Source organism: Sorex araneus, chromosome 10 (genome assembly GCF_027595985.1).
Source record: "Sorex araneus isolate mSorAra2 chromosome 10, mSorAra2.pri, whole genome shotgun sequence".
Classification (NCBI taxonomy): domain Eukaryota; kingdom Metazoa; phylum Chordata; class Mammalia; order Eulipotyphla; family Soricidae; genus Sorex; species Sorex araneus.
In genome coordinates this window covers 2651868-2664171 of record NC_073311.1, presented here as the reverse complement: position 1 = coordinate 2664171, position 12304 = coordinate 2651868, and the positions used below count along the sequence as shown (strand labels likewise).

At 47.4% G+C, this 12304-nt stretch overlaps 1 protein-coding gene across 2 annotated transcripts in view; it reads left to right on the top strand.

Moving 5' to 3' along the window:
• MYO1E (myosin IE) overlaps positions 1 to 12304 on the top strand; it is a 187602-nt gene that overhangs the window by 124980 nt on the left and 50318 nt on the right. For both annotated transcript variants that reach the window (XM_055118462.1, XM_055118463.1), the window contains 6 exons: positions 110 to 306; positions 4570 to 4650; positions 5163 to 5249; positions 8427 to 8513; positions 9860 to 10027; positions 11254 to 11339. In XM_055118462.1, coding sequence (XP_054974437.1) covers positions 110 to 306; positions 4570 to 4650; positions 5163 to 5249; positions 8427 to 8513; positions 9860 to 10027; positions 11254 to 11339 — 706 coding nt within the window. The remainder of the gene's footprint in view (positions 1 to 109; positions 307 to 4569; positions 4651 to 5162; positions 5250 to 8426; positions 8514 to 9859; positions 10028 to 11253; positions 11340 to 12304) is intronic.

The window sequence follows — 12304 nt, the reverse complement described above, 5'->3', positions numbered from 1 at the left end:
TCTTTGCTGGGGCACTTGGTCATTTCCAGATCGTGGCTGTCGTGAAGAGTGCCGCAGTGAACAGGTGCACACGTAACTTTTCTGACTGTTCTTGTTTCGCTTCCTGTAGTTCTGGCCTTTCCTGCCTATCTTCTGGGGATCAGTCAGGACCGGCTGAAGGAGAAGCTGACGAGCCGGCAGATGGACAGCCGGTGGGGCGGCAAGTCCGAGTCCATCCACGTGACCCTCAATGTGGAGCAGGCGTGTTACACCAGGGATGCGCTGGCCAAGGCCCTGCACGCACGGCTCTTTGACTTCCTGGTGGACGTGAGTGAACCCGCAGGTCCCTGAGCCCCTTCAGACCGTAGCTCTAAAGAGGAAACTGCTGAGGGTTCGGGCTCACTCCTTGGTAACGGTCTTAGCACTCCATGGTACATTCTTCTTACTTATTTCTTTTTGAGTAAAGTGTTGTTGAGACTATACCTGGCTGTGGCTCGGGGTTTACTCCCAGCAGTGCTTAGGGAAGTGGTGCCAGGGATCGAATCTGGGTCAGCCTTGGGCAAGGCAAAGTGGACAATCCATTAACCACTATACCATCACCCTGGCCCCTCTCTCAGGACTGTTAACTCTGGGCCATACTGATAGTACAGTGGGTAGGGTGCTTGCCTGGCCCACGCCAGCCAAGGTTCAATCCCCAGCATCCCATATATTCCCCAGAGCACAGCCAGGAGTGCCGAGCAAGGAGTGATCCCTGAGTACAGCCCCGTGTAACCAAAAAAAAAAAAAAAAACAAATTTAACTAAACCAAATATGATGACAGCTTCTTACGAACAAAATATTTAGTAAATCAAGAGCCCCAGAAAAATAATACTTGTGGTCATTAATATTTCTAGGCTGTTCTTTTTTTCCCAAGAAGGGGCAGAGGCTGCCAGACTTGAGCCCAGGGCTTCACACATGAGTCGGATGCTCTGCTACCAACCCCTGGCCCTGCTGCTCATCTGCACTAAACTCTTAGGCATGTTTTTACCTCTATTGCTATGATCCCCACTAAGCCTCAAATTCAGTGACTTGAAGTGACAAGCACCTACTTTGTCACCATTTCCATCATCCAGGAATTTGGGTTTATTGGTCAGGGCCCAGCATAGCCCATGTGTCTGTTAGCAGGAAGTCTCAGTTGGCAGCTTCATGGGCCGCCCTCTGGGTCTGCTCGAATGCCCTCCCAAGAGAGCACTTGGTGCGCCCAAAGTGGGCCGTCAAGGAAAGAGAGTGAGTGAGGAGAAAGCCGCTGAGGTTCCTGTAAATTTTTTTAACTTTATTTAACAACATGATTTACAAAGTTGTTTCAGATATTCAGTATTCCAATCCCAGTCCCACCACCAATGTGCTCTTCCCTCCACAGCGTCCCCAGCTTCCCACCCAGCCCCCAGCCAGCTCCATTAGCAGGCACTAAATAAATAGTTCACTTTGTCCTGCCAGTCACGACATAGACCTCGTAATGCTGTCGCTGAGGTCGTGGCTGAGCTGTTCGCCAGGAGTTGGCCCTCTATGCTATTGTTTTCACTCGCTGAGCTTACTGGGCTTCTGCTCAATTTTCCCATCTCATGCTCTGCTTCTGGACGGTCAGCTCTGTGAAGTTGGAGTATTGTGTGGCTGCGTATATGGCTGCATGCTTCAGAGTTTGGAGCTGGACGCTCAGCTGCAGGGTGTCTCTGCCTCTCTGAGATCAGTCCTGAAGCTGGGCTGTTTCTGGTTCTGGGACACACCCAGTGGTGCTCGGGGTTTACTTCTTCCTCTGTACGCAGGGGACCCTCTGGGGTACCAGGGATCGAATCCAGGCTGGGCACATGCAAGGCAAGTGCCTTACCTACTGTACTGTCTCTAGCCCCAAAGGCATCAAGCTTTTATGCCCTGATCTTGGCCCCTATATGCCACTCTGCTTTTCTGTCCTTCCATCCCGGGTGAGCCTCATAGGACAGCCATACTCCAGCAGGCTGTGGGAGAGGGGGAGTTAATTCTGTCTTTTGATTTGGGAGCCTAGGGATTGAACCCAGGCACCTGCTGCTGTGCTGTCTCTCGGGCCCCAGAGCTGCCTTGTCTGTTACATAGGCAAAGTGTAAGAAATACAAAAGCACACTCACAGGAGCGTGCGGTGATGTGTGATGATGTGTTGTGTTGCTCGCGGGCTCTCGGGGCAGCACTCTCTCTCTCTCTCTCTCTCTCTTTTTTTTTTTTAATTTTTAAATTTTTTATTGAGTCACCATGTGGAAAGTTACAAAGTTTTCAGGTTTAAATCTCAGTTATACAATGCTCGAATACCCATCCCTTCACCAGTGCTCATATTCCACCACCAAGAATCCCAGTATAGCTCCACCCCGCCCCCTCACACCCCTAACCCCCCCACCCTAAGCCCCCCCCCGCCTGTGTAACTAATAAATTTCACTTTACTTTCACTTTGATTGCATACAATATTTCAACAAAGGGGCCGGAGCGATAGCACAGCGGGTAGGGCGTTTGCCTTGCACGCGGCCGACCCGGGTTCGATCCCCAGCATCCCATATGGTCCCCCAAGCACTGCCAGGAGTAATTCCTGAGTGCAAAGCCAGGAGTAACCCCTGAGCATCGCTGGGTGTGACCCAAAAAGCAAAAAAAAAAATATTTCAACAAAACTCACTATTATTGTTTGGAGAGTCTCTCCCCTAAAGTCAGACCTGCTGAAAGGAAGCATTAGATAATTTGTTTTCCATTGCTGAGGATGAAGAGGTATGAGGTCGAGTGACCACACTTAGCGGCCTCTCAGTTTTGGGTTTCTGTAATTTAGTATTTTAGTAACTAAGTCCAGAGGGGGCAGCACTCTCTCTTGCTGCTCGCATTTGGTGCTCTCGAGCCGCTGTGTATAGACCGGATTGGGTTGGCTCCTTTTTGTGCTCTGCTTCTGTGTGTGCCGCTGTGCTCTCTTCTGTCTGTCTCTGTCTCTGTAGTCTCCTCTGGTCTCTTCCAACCTCTCTCTGTCTCTGCTTCTGTATCTTCTCTCTTGCTTCTGTGTCTTCTGTCTTGCCTCTGCCTCTACTTCTCTTACAGTCTTAGTTTATATAGCAATCATATAGGGTGGTGACACAAAGGTAGGTTGAACATTTACAAATCAACAAAGAGGGGTAAGACCACTCCTCCAGGAGATTAACAAAATCTCATCTAAGGAGCAATAGCAGGGCTGGAGCGATAGCACAGCGGTTGGGCGTTCGCCTTTCACGCAGCCGACCCAAGTTCAATTCCTCGCCCCTCTCGGAGAGCTCGGCAAGCTACCGAGAGTATCAAGCCCACGTGGCAGAGCCTGGCAAGCTACCCGTGCATATTGGATATGCCAAAAACAGTAACAATAAGTCTCTCAATGAGAGATGTTACTGGTGCCCACTCTAACAAATCGATGAGCAACGGGATGACAGTGACATCTAAGGAGATTACTCCAGATTACTAGGAGATCCGCTCAAGGGCAGGATCCAAACAAGGGTGTGTCACTTTCTTCTTTCCTCAGCTAATAATCCACTTAAATAGTTATAGTAAATTTACTTCTAGTATTTCTAGCAATGTCATTCTGTATGAGCACAGTAAGAGGTATATCAAACTTAAAGTTTGGTTCTTCCTGAGGACATTCACTGTATATTTCAGACCTCAGGCCAGGTTAGTCTTCCTAACCCCAGCAGGGTCCTTATCTCATCGTTACTTTTGGATCATGACAGTATTTATCCATGACCAAGCTCTCAACTTATAGTTGAGTATTTTGGCGCTTTGGCCTGGCCCATTTCAATGCCAGGGTAGCTCACAGCTTGCCCTGGGTCCATTCTGTCCTTCGTCAGGACCCTGCTTTTGGGGTGCTAGGAACTAAGGGCATCTGAGTCGAGAAAGCAGATGCCAAGGAGTAAATATTACTGGAGTCAATCAGCTTCCAAGTTACAAAGCATAATAATAACTGTCTTCCTGTGTCCATACAGAAAGGACATTGCTTTAAGATAAACTAAGTTCCCTGCGGCAAGGCTAAATGGACAAATGTTATCCGACATGAAACAGGTTTTATTATGATCATAACTCTGAGACCTTCTGAGAAAAAAATAATTGCCAGAATTGGTTGGCTTTGCCACTAAACAGACATTTTGGTATCTGTCAAGGGTCCCTTTTGGCAGTGCCTGGAGTGGTGCTGGGATTGAACCCAGTGTTCCTATTTGCAAATCACGGACTCCAGCCCACCGTGGGTCCCTGATACCCTGACAAATATTTTTTCTTGCATAGTAGGTTTTTGTTGTTTTTGTTGTTGTTTAAGTTTTGGTGGTTTCTCAAAATAGTTACTATTGCATTAAGATTATTTGGGGGCCACACCTGGCGGTGCTCAGGGGCTACTCCCAGCTCTGTGTTCATGAATCTCTCCGGCACTGCCTGGAGGATTGACAAGTGCCAGGGAACGCTTCTCCAAGGCACTTCTAAGCCTCTGAGACCTCCAAGCCTGCACAGCATGCACTCAGCCTGGGGTGCCCTCTGCATTCCCACGCTGATGATGGAAGAAAGGCCGAGAATCGCTGTGCTTACTTTCCTTTCTTCTAGTCTATCAACAAGGCAATGGAGAAGGACCACGAGGAGTACAACATTGGTGTCCTGGACATCTACGGCTTTGAGATATTCCAGGTGAGACCACTTAAGCCCTGGGGAGGAGACAGGGCAATGCGTTTCATCTAACTTGAAATCAGTGCAAAGTATAAGTCACTCCAAGTCTTACTTTGCACTTAGTGCTTTGAGCAGGGCCACAGACAGGATAGCCGATCAGGCCCTTGTCTTGTCATGGCCAGCACAGTTTTGATAGCCAGCACCAGGTATGATGCCCTCAGCACAGCCCGGAGTAAGCCCTGAGCACAGCCTGAAAGCAAAACAAAGCAAAAAACTTCATGTATGTTTCTCAGTTCTCCTAAATTCTCCTAAATGATGCTGATTCAAGGGCCAGAAAGATAGTACAGTGACTTAGGTGCTTGCCTTGCACGCAGCCACCCAGGTTCCATCCCCAACATCCCCTATGGTCCCCCTGAATATCCCAGGAGTGATCCCTGAGCATCGATAGGTGTGGCCCAAAAAACAAACTAAATAAATAAAATGATCTTGCAGAAGCAGTTACGTGCCTCTAACACTCATTTTTCCTCCTTCAGAAAAATGGCTTCGAACAGTTTTGTATCAATTTTGTGAATGAAAAATTACAGCAGATTTTTATTGAATTGACACTGAAGGCAGAACAGGTAAGCAGTCTTTCTTTATCTTGTTTCATTCTTAAGAGCTGTGCCTTCTCCTGGAGGTGAAGAGATAGTACGTTGAGTAGGCCATGTGCCTTGCGTGCAGCTGACCTGGGTTCATCTCCGGTCAGCGCATTTGTTCTCCTGAGCCACACCAGGAGTGAGCCCTGAGCACAGCCGGAAACCCAAAACCCAAAAAGAAAAAAGAAAAGCTTCATTAACTCTTACGGGCCGTAGTACGACAGGGAAAGTGCTTGTCTTGTACACAGCCAACTGGGGTTTGATCTCCAGTATCTCATATGATCCCTGGAGCACTGCCAGGAGTGATCCCTCGGTACAGAGCCAGTAATAAGTCCTGAACATTGTTAAGTGAGCCCTCCCTCCCTCCCCACACCCCCGCCACACACACACTCTTAGGGGCTAGGGATATAGTACAGCAGGTATGGTGCTTGCCTTACTCTCAACTATCATGGGTTCAATCTCCAGAACCCCACCAGAAATTATCTCTGAGTGCAAAAGCCAGGAATAAGCCCTGAGTACTGCCATTATGGCCTGAAGAATAACCGAAAACTTAACATAAAGTTCAGCCTTTCCCTCTCTGGGTGGTAGAGCCAGTTTCTTTTTTGCGTTTGGAAATATACCAGATCAAGGCAAGCTGAAGCTCCAAGGTCAGTGGACACTGGAAGTCTGGCCTGTCCACCCTGGCTGCTGCACTTTGGTCCTGCCTATACCAACCTGTGTTGCCACACCGACTTATGTCTCTCCTGTTCACTGACCCACTGTCAGTAAGAAAATAGAAGCCCAGTTCCAGTCTCTGTTGTCTGTGGCACTTGCTGTGTATCAAAGGAACAACTCGACTTTTTCTAGACTTGCTCCTAAAATATTTGTGTCTAAAGCTGCTTTTTTAATTCTGACTTGAGGCAACGTCTCTTGTTTATAGTTTCTCCCAAAAGCCCACCTTCCTTTTCTTCTGGGCACCATATTTCTCTTCTATTCCTGTCATCATTGCAACACAGTACAGTAGAAATTTCTTCCCTCAGCGTTTCTACGACCAGAAATGAAATGAAACTGGCTAGGGCCAGGCTTCTTTCCAAGCAGCTGGCCTGGGACATCTTCTCTGAGAGAGTGTATGCAGGGCTGGGGATGTCGTTCAGCATGAGAGCATGTGCCTTGAGTGTCTGAGGCCCTAGGTTCGGTTCCTGGCACTGCCGGGGGAAGAAGTGTGATTCAGTGGTAGAGCACATGCTTTGCAGGTACAAAACCTGGGTTTGACTTTGGGCACTGCAAAAGCATCCAATAGGGATCCTGCGTTATGCTTTCTTTGGGGACCAGAGAAATAGCTTAGAGGGATGATGATGCTCATGCGTTGCATGTGGGAGGTCCAGGTTCCATCCCCAGCACCAGTGGGAGCGACTCCCATGCACCAAGCAGAAGCAGCCCCTGACCATTGCTGTGTATGGTCCAAAAACCAAATGAGTAGAAGTGTAAGTGCTAATCTGTGCTGCTCTGCGTTGAAGCCAGACGTGGTTTTGTTACTGAGTGTATCGATGAAGTCATTAAATTCCCTTTTTCTTTTTTCTGGGGGAGAGAAGGGCCCTGAGTTTTTGGACCAGGCCCAGCTATGCTCAGGGTTTGCTCCTGGTTCTGTTCACAACTCACTCCTGCTAGGGCTCAGGAGACCACGTGAGGTGGCTGGAGTGGAACTGGTCATCTGTGAGCACAACCAGTGCTGTACCCACTGTACTATCTCTCTGGCCACTAAATTCCCATTTTTTGCAGTAGCAATTCCCATTGTACAGTAGCAATTTAATTTTCTTGAATTCACTATATCACTGTATCACTGTCATTGCAAATCATTGCTCATCGATTTGCTAGAGCAGGCACCAGTAAGGTCTTCATTTGTCCCTGTCACATGCTAGTGTAGCCCGATGGCATCTGCTTACTCCAAGAACACAAACAGCACTTTGTTGTTACTGTTTTTGGCATATCAAATACATCACAGGTAGCTTGCCAGACTCTGCTTTGCAGGGAAAATAAAATAAAAATAAAGAGCTCACACAGCCGCAGACGCAGCTGTGTGTTCCAGGAAAAATTGTGTCACTGTCTTCTGGAGCTTTGTTTTTGTTTTGTTTTGTTTTGTTTTGTTTTTCCTTTTAGGGTCACACCTGGCAATGCACAGGGGTAACTCCTGGCTCTGCTGGAATTACCCCTGGTGCTGCTCAGGGGACCATATGGAATGCTGGGAATTGAACCTGGGTTGGCCACATGCAAGGCAAATGACCTTGCTGTGCTATTGCTCCAGCTCCTGGGAGCTTTGTTTTATAGTCTCTGAATCTTGGCCATAGATGGGATTACACGGTACCAGGGGCAGCTTGTGGGTGTGACCACCAAGCTTCTGGCAAACTGGGAATCTGGGTGAAGGAGACGCAGTCCAGATCCGAGCAGGCTTGGAAATCTTAGGGTCCCGCATACCTGTGTTCCTCTCTCGGTTCCTTCATGCATCAGGCTGGTCTGAGCATGTGGAGAGTGGCCTTGAGCATGGCTGTGGCTGGTTCTGGAGGTTTTTGGCTGCCGGGGTTCTGCTTGGGCAGAGAGGGAAACTCAACCCACCCCGCCCTCCAAGGGAGCACTGGTGAAGACAACCTGGCCTGGGGACAGGAAATTCTGCCTTTCTTGAATTAAATATTAAAATTATTGAACAGGGATGGAGCAATAGTACACTGGGTAGGCCACTTGCCTTGCACATAGGCAACCAGGGTTCCATCTCTGGCACCCCACAGGGTCCCCAGACCCTGCCAGGAGTGATCCCTGAGCACAGAGCCAAGAGTAAGCTCTGAGCACAGCTGGGTATGGCCAAAAACCTAAATAAATAGGTAAATAAAATTACTAAGCAATGAAATGCTCCTCTTCTTTCACTTTCTGAAAAAATAAGTAAGATAAATTCCAAGTTTTTGTTCAGAGGATATTCAAGGGGCCAGAGTGGTAGTACAGCTGGTGAGATGTTTGCTTTCACGTGGCCAACCCAGATGGCCGGCCCCCACACCCTATATGGATTTTCCCACAAAGAAAAAAAAAAATTCAAGTTTTTCTCTTGGGAGGATTCATGTGCTTAGCTATCCGTCCACACCGACCTCAGCTAACCTTCCTCAGTAGTGATGTACATTGCTGCACTCTGTTCTCCAGGAAGAATATGTGCAGGAGGGAATACGATGGACCCCCATTGACTACTTCAATAACAAGATCGTGTGTGACCTCATAGAGAACAAAGTGGTAAGTGTTGCTCACCTCGTGTGTCTCTTTGCTGCTGCAAGTTTATAGTGACATTTTGTTACCTGCGTCATTGTTTTTGTTTGGGGGAGTGGAGAGCGGGTTTGTTTTGTTTTGTTTATTTTTTATTTTTGTTTTCGTTTTGGATGAGATTGCTTTTGAGTCACACTCAGCTGTGCTCAGGGATTACTCCTGGCTCTGTGCTCAGGGGTTACTCCTGGTGTGCTCCAGGGACCATATGGGAAACCAGAGATTGCACCTGGGTTGTCCATATGCCAGGCAAATGTCCTACCCCACCTTGCATCATTGTTTTAGAACCGGTGAGTGACAGCTCTGATTTGCAGAAAATTTTAACAATGACATGAATTTTGTGTGAATTATGTGTGAAAAGTAGATCAGGAGAGATTTATTCTTGCAGTGAACATGAAGTTTTGTATCAGTATACTGTCCATTTGCTAATTCAACTTCCTGATTTCCCGAAGAAGACACTGTCACTTAGCTTATTGCATAGCATGTGAAAACCATATAATGGACCTTTCCTTCCAGTTAGACTAGCTGCATGACCTCCAGCAGCCTTTAGCTTAGAAATTATTTGAAGGAAAATAAAAGGGCTGTGAACAGCGATCTCTAGTTTTGAATTGTTTATAAAAGCCAAAAACTGGAAACAGTATAAGTATCCAAGGGTCACTTAGTTATTCAGTAACCCGTTGTAATCAGAGCAAGAGCGTATAGCCATGGAGACAGTGGGAAGAGTGTCTCCATGCAGCTGTACAAAGCACTGTCACAGATAGCAGGCCGAGAGTGAACATCAAGAAATGAATCAAGGTCAGGGGCTGGAGCAATAGCACAGCGGGTAGGGCGTTTGCCTTGCACGCGGCCGACCCGGGTTCGATTCCCAGCATCCCATATGGTCCCCTGAGCACCACCAGGAGTCATTCCTGAGTGCAGAGCCAGGAGTAACCCCTGTGCATCGCCAGGTGTGACCCAGAAGGCAAAAAAAAAAGAAATGAATCAAGGTCAGAGGAAAATGTTTTATTTTTCTTTTGTTTTAAAACTACTTAGAATAGGAATAACAGATAATGATCTGTGCATGACTTTGAATAAAACTTTTGGGAGTTCAATGTGGGGTTTTTTTGGGGGGAAGAAGGGCATGTACTTTCCTTCATCTTTAGATCTAAGTGGTGACTCCCTTGTGGGGTTATTAATTGCATTCTGCTCAAAGGGAAGTACTGACTTTCAAGATGGTATCTTAAGTCTGAGGTTGCTGTTTCCTGGGTTAATAAAAGACTCAATAAGCCTGTCTGTTTTAAAGAGTCGCCAACCTGGGTCTGCCTCTTTGACTCCCTCAGAACCCCCCTGGGATCATGAGCATCCTGGACGATGTGTGCGCCACCATGCACGCCGTGGGGGAGGGCGCAGACCAGACGCTGCTCCAGAAGCTCCAGATGCAGATTGGCAGCCACGAGCACTTCAACAGCTGGAACCAAGGCTTTATCATCCACCACTATGCTGGGAAGGTAGGGCTGGGGTACAGGCAAGCCCATATCTGTTTGTTTGAAACCTTTGGGTTTGTCCTCTGTTTTCTTATGGGGCAGCTAATAAATGCCTATATGCCTCTAGTTATCTGCCTCAGACTTTGTTTCATGAAGCAGCCATGCCTCCATCTGTCCATCCACTCATCTATCTGTTCATCTACCTCCTCACCAATCCATCCATTCATCATCTGCTCAGCCATCCATCCACACATCCATCCCATCCATCCACCCATGCTCTATTCATCTGTCTACCTGCTCATCAATTCACTCACCCACTCACTCACCTACCCAGTCATCCATCCGCCCATCTGCTCATCAGCTCATCAGCTCATCCATGCATTGCATCTGTCTGCTCATCCATCTTTTCATCCTTCATGCATGCATGCATCTATCCATCCTCTCATTGATCTAGCCTTCCACTCATCCACGTACTCATCCATACATACATCCACTCATTGGCCTCTTCATCCTCTCATCCACCCATCCATTTACTCATTCATTCATCCTTCCATGCATCTATCCATTGGTCCACTCACACTCATCCGTCCATCCATTCATATATCCGTCTATCCATTCACTCATACATACATCTCTCCAGCCATTCACTCATCCTACCATCTACCATCCATTTAATAACTTGGAACCTTTGAAATATTTGAAGTGAAATGATTTATAAGTATAAATTATTCTTAAAATATGTATGTAGGTATATTAATATCAGTATGAATTATGAATAGAGTAGAAATAAGTACCAAGGGCTCATGGCTGGGGTTTGTTCTTGTACAGCAGCATAGGGTTTGGTGAATTGGTTCAATCCTAACATCACCTGCAGGAGAATCACAAAGCCTCGGATCACTGGCTGTTGCAGTGGCTTCCTAAACATAAGGAGTTTTTTACTTGATTCCATCTTAGCTAAGATTTAGGTACAGATGTCAGTTTATTACAAGACCTATGGATGAGGTCTTGAGAGTCTGCACCTCAGATCAGCTGGGCTGGGGAGGTGTCCTGACCTCACCCATCCACGAGACTGCTATCACGCAGGCTTTCAGCAGCAGGTAAAGGGGGACTCTCAGTGCTAATGTGACAGTCAAAGGAAATGGCCCAATGCTGGATCTGGAGGGAGCCACAGGCTGGTGCCAGGCCCCCTGGGGCTCCTGTTGAATGCCACACTTACAGGATGACATTGATCTCCTTCCCTTGTCGGCCAGGTATCCTATGACATGGATGGCTTCTGTGAAAGGAACCGGGATGTGCTCTTTATGGATCTGATCGAGCTTATGCAGAGCAGCGAGCTGTAAGTATGCTTTGCCCTAAGTGACATGGGATGTAGATTGGGCCAAACGTGCAGTAGAAGAATCGGTATATGGCATTTGTGTGATTAGTATCTTGTGCCTTTTGAATGGTTAGATCTGTTTGTCCCTTAGTTATCAGTGGTCTACTTGGTTTCTCAAAGGATCTTTTCTCAGAGCCGGAGTGATAGTACAATGGGCAGGGCACTTGTCCTACTATGGTCGACCCAAATTCGATCCCTGGCATTCCATATGGTCCCCCCAGCCCACCAGGAGTTAATTCCTGAGCACAGAGCCAGGAGTTACTCCTGAGCACAGCCAAGTATGGCCCAAAAACAAAGGGAACTTTTCTTTCTCTCCAAGTTCAGCCTCTCCCCACCAATGCCAGGTGCTTTCTGCATGCCTGCAGGGCCCCTGACTTTGTCACCTCCAACAGGATTTTTTCATTTTTTTTTAACTTTTTTTCCCCCAATTTTCCCCTTACACTTACTATAGATTCTGTGGTTTACAAAGTTGTTCATGATAATTTGTTACAGCCATTCAGTATTTCAACACTAATATCACCACCATTACACCTTCCCTCAACCATTATCTCCAATTTTCTCAACCACCCCGTAAGCCTGCCCCATATCTAACAGGATTTATTCTCTTGCGGAGACCTGAGTGCATGGGGCTGAGTTGGAATGGCTGTTCAGACCAGAAGTACAACAGTCTGACTCAGTCACACTTTGTTCTTGGAACATCAACCGTGGAATTCTCTGTGGTTCCCTCAAGTCTTTAAAGTGGCTAATGGCTTAGCAAGACTGAGTTAACCTGAGTCTCTGGAACACTGAGGAAATTACTTGAGACGTGTGGGAGAGGCAGTTGCGGTGACTGGTGGCTTCCGAGCCCCGGCCCACCTCTCCGTGTCTCATCTCAGCTCTCTAGAGTAGAAGCAGTAAGGATGTCTCTCTGGCAGGTTGTGGAGGCC